The sequence below is a fragment of the Arachis ipaensis genome, chromosome B04, assembly GCF_000816755.2.
Source record: "Arachis ipaensis cultivar K30076 chromosome B04, Araip1.1, whole genome shotgun sequence".
In the NCBI taxonomy this organism is placed as follows: Eukaryota; Viridiplantae; Streptophyta; class Magnoliopsida; order Fabales; family Fabaceae; genus Arachis; species Arachis ipaensis.
In genome coordinates this window covers 87,715,251-87,721,519 of record NC_029788.2, presented here as the reverse complement: position 1 = coordinate 87,721,519, position 6,269 = coordinate 87,715,251, and the positions used below count along the sequence as shown (strand labels likewise).

Genomic DNA, 6,269 nt, shown 5'->3' with positions numbered 1-6,269 from the left:
GCAGAGCAGGCCAGAGTTTGAAAGTTCTTGGGAACTGGCAGCTGATATTAAACTCAGTTTCCCTGCAAGGAGGAAGTATTGTTAGCTTTAAGGATAAATACCGCAAAAGGCTGCATGTATTAGGCGCAAAACGTTCAGTGACAGTTTTGGAATTAAGCAGAATCAAGGAGTGGAAAAGTTGAGTGGGTCCTCAAGTCCTAACTAACTAGTGCAGAAATTGAGAGCAAGGGAATGCCATGCTGGCATGCGGGTGTACGCATATAGTGCTTGTGTAATTTCTGTTAGAAGAAAGAGGGATATAAGGGGTAGAGAGTGAGGATAGGGAAAAGTAAGCTGAATTTGGGAAGCCTGGAAGAGTGGGGCTGCTATAGTGCCCTGTTTCTCTTGGCTTGTTGCTATTTTTATTCTATTTTCTCTTCAACTTGAGCTGAAATCCAGACTCATCAGCATGAATAATACAATCGTACTACTACTTCTAGCCTGTGTGTTTGGTTTCTTACATAGACAACATATGAGCTTGAATGACTTGAAAAATTGTCACTTCCAGGTTTCCGTAAATCATTGCTGAAGAGACTCAACGAGTTCCAGCAACGAAAGGAGATTGGAATGTTCATAAATTCCTGCTTTATTCATTGCCAGACAGCGATGGGAGAGACATGGCACTCCCACAATTCCCCTAAAATAAATGATAAGGTAATTAAAGTTTGTGCTTCTCATATGTACTTTGGAGATCATAATTATTCAATTCAACTAACTGCATGAGTTTGAGTAAATTAACCCTTCTCCACTTTGCTTCAAGGTCATAGTCTAAAACTAATTGAGTAAATTGCGTCCCTTCCCCTAAGAAATGCTTCAATTACATTGTCCTCCCAGCTCCTTCTCTTGAGAGATGATATTCCACTACAATTAGTCCAGTTTAATGTGAATAAACCTCTCAGCGTTGCAGAGCAACTATGTGGGAGCACGAGGGATGGTTCTCTTTCTGCTCCTTATAACTCCTAGTATAAATGGTAGCTAGTTTTGGATATTGAACCAATGTTTTTGGTTAAATCCTGAAGTTGATAGTGGGTGTGTTCAAAGTTCAAATATTCATTTCATCTTCGAAGTCCCGAATTGAATAGACAGTAGGGAGTATTCAAAACTAACTGTGGAAGATAGACCACCCCTTAGAGGCTTTTACTCACTTCTCATTGCCGCTAAAGATTCATTCACATTAAAATTGATTAAAAGTTTACCACATCTCATCTTTCAAAAGAGGGAAGTGTAATTTTTAAAAAACAGGAGGGGGCTAAGCTTCCTTCATAAGATTGCCCAAATTAGCATGTTCTAGCTGTGATTTTGACAATTCCATTTAAACTCCAAATTGCAGTCCCAATATTATTGAGATGCTTGACTTAGGTAGTCAAGAAGTGATTAATTTTAATATTGTGGTTTTGTTAATGAATGTTTATTGCTATGAATTTTGACGTGTTCTGTATTCTTTACGGATGTATATTGATCTGTACATGTGTAAAAGATTTAAGGTTCATAAAGATGAGAAAATATAGGGATTAATTACGTTGACCTTCCTTGAAGTTAATTATTATTTTGCTCTTTTTGTTGGAGAAAGTACATAAATATGACATATGATAGATCACTTTAGCACCATCTACTTTATATACTCCCATCGCATACTTTATATACTGATACTTTGAAGACCTTCCTTTCCTTAAAAATTATACATAGCTAACCTACTTTATGAAAGTTCTTGTACAAAGTCACTGGAAATAAAAAAGCAGAGGAAACGGGTGTAATTTAATTTACCACAAGGGTATATATACCCTGCAAAGTGCTACCCTCTAGCGAAGTAAGTTTCCTGTAATATAGTTCTGTCAAATTAACATTAATGAATGCTTAGTAAGATATGATGCACATCCAGTTGGTTATGTAACTTGTATGTATATAGTGTATTCTATATCAATCAACCATGTTAGGTGTACACTAGATATCAGCTATGAAATCAGCTATCCGCTTATAATATATATTGGAATACAAAATATTCATTGAAAAGTAAAAATGATTTAAATAATAAATGTATTAATACACAAATATATAGAGACTGATTTTTGTGTGCACATAGCTTTTTCTATTCTTCTATAGTTCTATTGTTACATTTTTATTTATTTATTTATTGAATACTTACAGTTCAATTTTTGTTGTGACTTGAAATTTATGAATTACAACAAAGAATCAGCAAACTCCAACTCCACCATGTCTGGTTGACATGCTAGTTTTCTAATATTCACATCCCTAACCTAATTGTTCTCTTGGCTGCATATCATGTTGCTTCTGGAGCAGACAATTGCTGAAACTGTCGCTGATTGGTACTTTGACCGCAAAGTTCTCAAGCTAATTGACTGCCCTTATCCGTGCAATCCCACTTGCCGCAATATGGATTTCACCAGAAAATAACTATTTAACTTTTCCTTTTATCTTAATGTTTTCGTTTTTGGGATTTTTTTAAATAAATAAAATAAATATTTTAATTATTGTAATAGGTAATTTGGACAGGTTTTCTCGATTTTCGTAACATGGTTTATCTCATTTACAGTGTAAAGAAGATAAGTATAGCCGTATCTCATTTACACTATAAACGACATAAGGCACAAACTCAGGCACACGTGAGACACGTATCACGTGTGCACACATGTTATGACACAGACCTTATAGTAAACGAGATACGACTATACTTATCTCGTTTACACTGTAAATGAGATAAGGTTGGGGCGTGCCTATAAAAACAACTTGTTCATAGCACCACCTGGCCCACATCCCCATTAACCTTCATTTCTCCCTTTTTTCGAACGTTATGGTGTGTGTCGACGCACAGGATCTCGACATCAACTGCCTGAATGATAGTTGGCACATTGCAAAGCCACAACTCGGCAAGTGCAACGAATCGTATCAAGTAATACCACAGTGAGTGGGTTATCGTTCCCACGAGGATTAATGGACTGAGCAAGCAATGGTTAATTGATTATCTAGTCAGAAATTAAAACTTGAATTGTGATGAATTAAATACTAAAACAGAAACGGAAATAAAGGTTGTAGTAAATGAGTAGAAAAAGTGATATAAGTAAAATGTTTAGGTTTCAGAGATGCTAAGACTTTCAAGATAAATGCTTTTCACTTTATATCTTAATTATGCAAAGATGTATCTCACGGTGAACCTTAATTAACCAAATGTCAATTCCTTGGTGATTCAAGTTTTATTTAACCTAATTAATTACTAATTCTTTCGTCAATTATTTAAGAAAAGAGATTAAGCACGTTCACTGATTCAAAAATCACACAATTCTTATGCTTTAACCCTAGTTGATTTGATATCATTTATTAAGCTAGTTTCAAAACCCAGAGAATCATGAGAAGAAGTTTTTAAGCTTATTTCTTAAAACATCTTTTTCAAGATGAATATAGAATTCAATTTAGATTCAAACTCCTTGTTATGGAGAATGAAAACCTTTTTCTTAAGAAAACATCAATGCATGAATCAAGAATAGAAAAGTAATAACATAAATCCATAAGAATCAGCAGAGATCGTAACCTTAACAGAGGATATTAGTTGCTTATGAAGCAAAACATAAATTCAGGCTTTAAAAGTGTACGGAAGTAACTAGGTTCTCAATTCAGGGTTTTCTAAACCCTTAAATACACCAAAATTAAAACCTAATAATCAAACTTAATTAAAACAAAATCAAATAATACTTTTTCTAATTAACTATTAATCAAACAATCATTTTCCATGTGATTAAAGATCAGGCTTTAGTAACTTCATTCATTAACAGGGCCTTAGGTGCACCTCCCAGGGGCCTTGTTGTGTGAGCCAAGTGAGGCACGTGGGATGTGGATGGAGGTTGAGACTTGGTGTGGCTGGACCTCCTTCCACATGGGACGTCTTTCATGAAGCAAGGAGGCCCAACATGGGATGTTGGAGGCTTCTTGTGGGACGTCTTTGTGTGTCTTAGAAGGGGAGCTGCTGGGCACAAGCCCAACGTGGGACGTGGACATGGTGGTGTGTGACACTTGTATATGAGGGAGATGGACATGCGACATGACGACCTCAACATGGGACGTCCATGCATGCAAGGAACCAACGTGGGACGTGGACTTTCAGCATGCGACATCTTCTATGTTTGGAGGCTTGGGGGCTGCTGCCTCTAGGCCCAACGTGGGATGTTGGCTCCTCTACGTGCAACATCTCCAAGGTTAAGAAGTTGGTGTGACTTAACGTGCGATGTAGGAAGCTTGGTGAAGAGGGACGTGCGACGTGAGCTCCTCAAGTGGGACGTCTTCGTGCTAGGTGAAGAAGGACGTGCGATGTGAGCTCCCCAAGTGTGACATCTTCAATGGAAGGAAGGATAAGGCCACTGGCCTTTGGCCCAATGTGGGACATGAGCTCCCCCACGTGCGATGTCTTCATTGAAGAGGAAGCTGGGGCCTTTAGATGTTGGCCTACCGTGGGACGTTGGTTCCCCATGTGCCACGTCCTAGCTTATATCCCTTCTCTGCTTTGAGTGCTTCTCTATTTCTGCCTGTTTTCTGATTTGAGTGCTTCTATATTTTTGCCAATGTTTTTATGAAAATATTTAATAATCTCTTGCAAACATATAAAGTAAATTATTCAAAGTATATTGATGAAAACACAAGAGAAATTGAGAAAAATCACTATCGTTATCAACATAATTAACTAGGAAACTATTAAATGATTCTCATGCATCACAACACCAAAATTAAGTCTTTGCTTGTCCTCAAACAAAAGAAAAGAAAAGAATAGAGTTAAGTCTAATAAAAGGGAATTGAATCTTCTTTATAGTTCATGTCTATGTTAGCTATTGGAGTTTGATAGTCTTGTAGTCAAGCTTTTTCTTCTCAAATGGATCTTGAAATCTTGAAATTGAGGATTCCTTAAAAACTTGGTTCGGATGATATTTTGAGATCCTTCTTTTTGGTTTTTCTTGATCCTTGAATCATTTAATTCACATTTGTGACAAAGAGATTTTTTTTAATTTATTAACTCTTAGTGCTTCGTCTTAAGGCAGCTTTTGGTAGTAGGTTTTCAATCGATAATTCCGAACTAGTTGGTCCAAGTTACCGGGTGATAAAGCACCCCTCAGATCTAATCACCCGAGTCTCTCCTTAACATGGTTGCACCACAAGCATATAGTTAGAGAGTTGCTCCCAGACATCGATGCCCAGAGCCTCTTTGGACTTCTAAATATTTTGTTGCAAAGAGGCTTTTACTTGTGAACTTTTGATCGATAATCTCGAACCAGTTAGCTCAAGTTATTGGGTGATGAAGCACCCCTCTGATCCAGTTGTTCAAGCCTTTCCTTGGAACAAAAACACCACAGGCACATAATTGGCTCTTCACCATTGATGCTTAGAGCTTTCATTAATTTTTGAATCTCTTTTGAGCTTTTCATGTTTCAATTTCTTTTTCTTGTTTTTTTTTCCCTCTCTTTTTCTTTTCTTTTTTAGTTAATTTCAAGGATCTTTTGAAAGTTCAGAGATCTCAGAATACTTCTCTAAAACTTTGTTTATGTGAAATCATTCTCCTTATTCATTCAAGATCATTCATGAATCACTATCTATAGTATATAACCACAAGTCATGGACCACCACTGTGCATAATAACACTTTCTTTGAATGATTCAACTTTCTTTATCATTGTCAACTCTTCAATATAAATATTGATCACTTAAGGACAAGTACACTGAGAAGCTTGTAAAGAAAATGATAAAGGCAATAAACAGAAACATAATGCATGCACGAAACAGAAAAAGAACAAAAGAAAAAAAGAACAAAGAAAAAAGAAACTCAGCCACCTTATTTATCATCATCACCTTCATCTTGATCCTTTTCAACATTATCTTCCTCCTTCTCACCATCATCATGAGACTCTCTAGGCTTCCATATCTGCTGCCGCTTAAGTGTCTCTTGAGTGATGTTGATGTTCCGTTGTAGGAGTTGGTCATGAATCCATTGACCAACCACATGGTGTGGAGCCATTGCGGGGTTTGCCACTTGCATCCGTATGCATAGATAGTTCATTTTGGTGTCCATCACTTGCTTGAAGTTGAGGAATTCCACCCATTGGTTCTCTTGTCCCACCATAATGTGATTAAGGGTTGTAGTAAGCTATTCCCAATTAAACCTTGAGGAAGTGGTTTCTCATGTTGATCTCGAGGAGGTAGAGGTGGAGGTTGTACTTCTTGATGTTGTTGAGGTAC

General features: G+C 36.9%; 1 protein-coding gene across 4 annotated transcripts in view; it reads left to right on the top strand.

Annotated features, from left to right (window-relative positions):
- Positions 1 to 2,928, top strand: part of LOC107639465 (pectin acetylesterase 5) — a 10,468-nt gene extending 7,540 nt beyond the window's left edge. For 3 of the 4 annotated variants that reach the window (XM_016342968.2, XM_021121303.1, XM_016342967.2), the window contains 2 exons: positions 548 to 693; positions 2,338 to 2,928. In XM_016342968.2, coding sequence (XP_016198454.1) covers positions 548 to 693; positions 2,338 to 2,451 — 260 coding nt within the window. In that variant the 3' untranslated portion in view covers positions 2,452 to 2,928. Of the gene's footprint in view, positions 1 to 547; positions 694 to 1,757; positions 1,847 to 2,337 lie in introns of all 4 variants that reach the window. The other variant, XR_001620162.2, reaches the window with a different exon arrangement.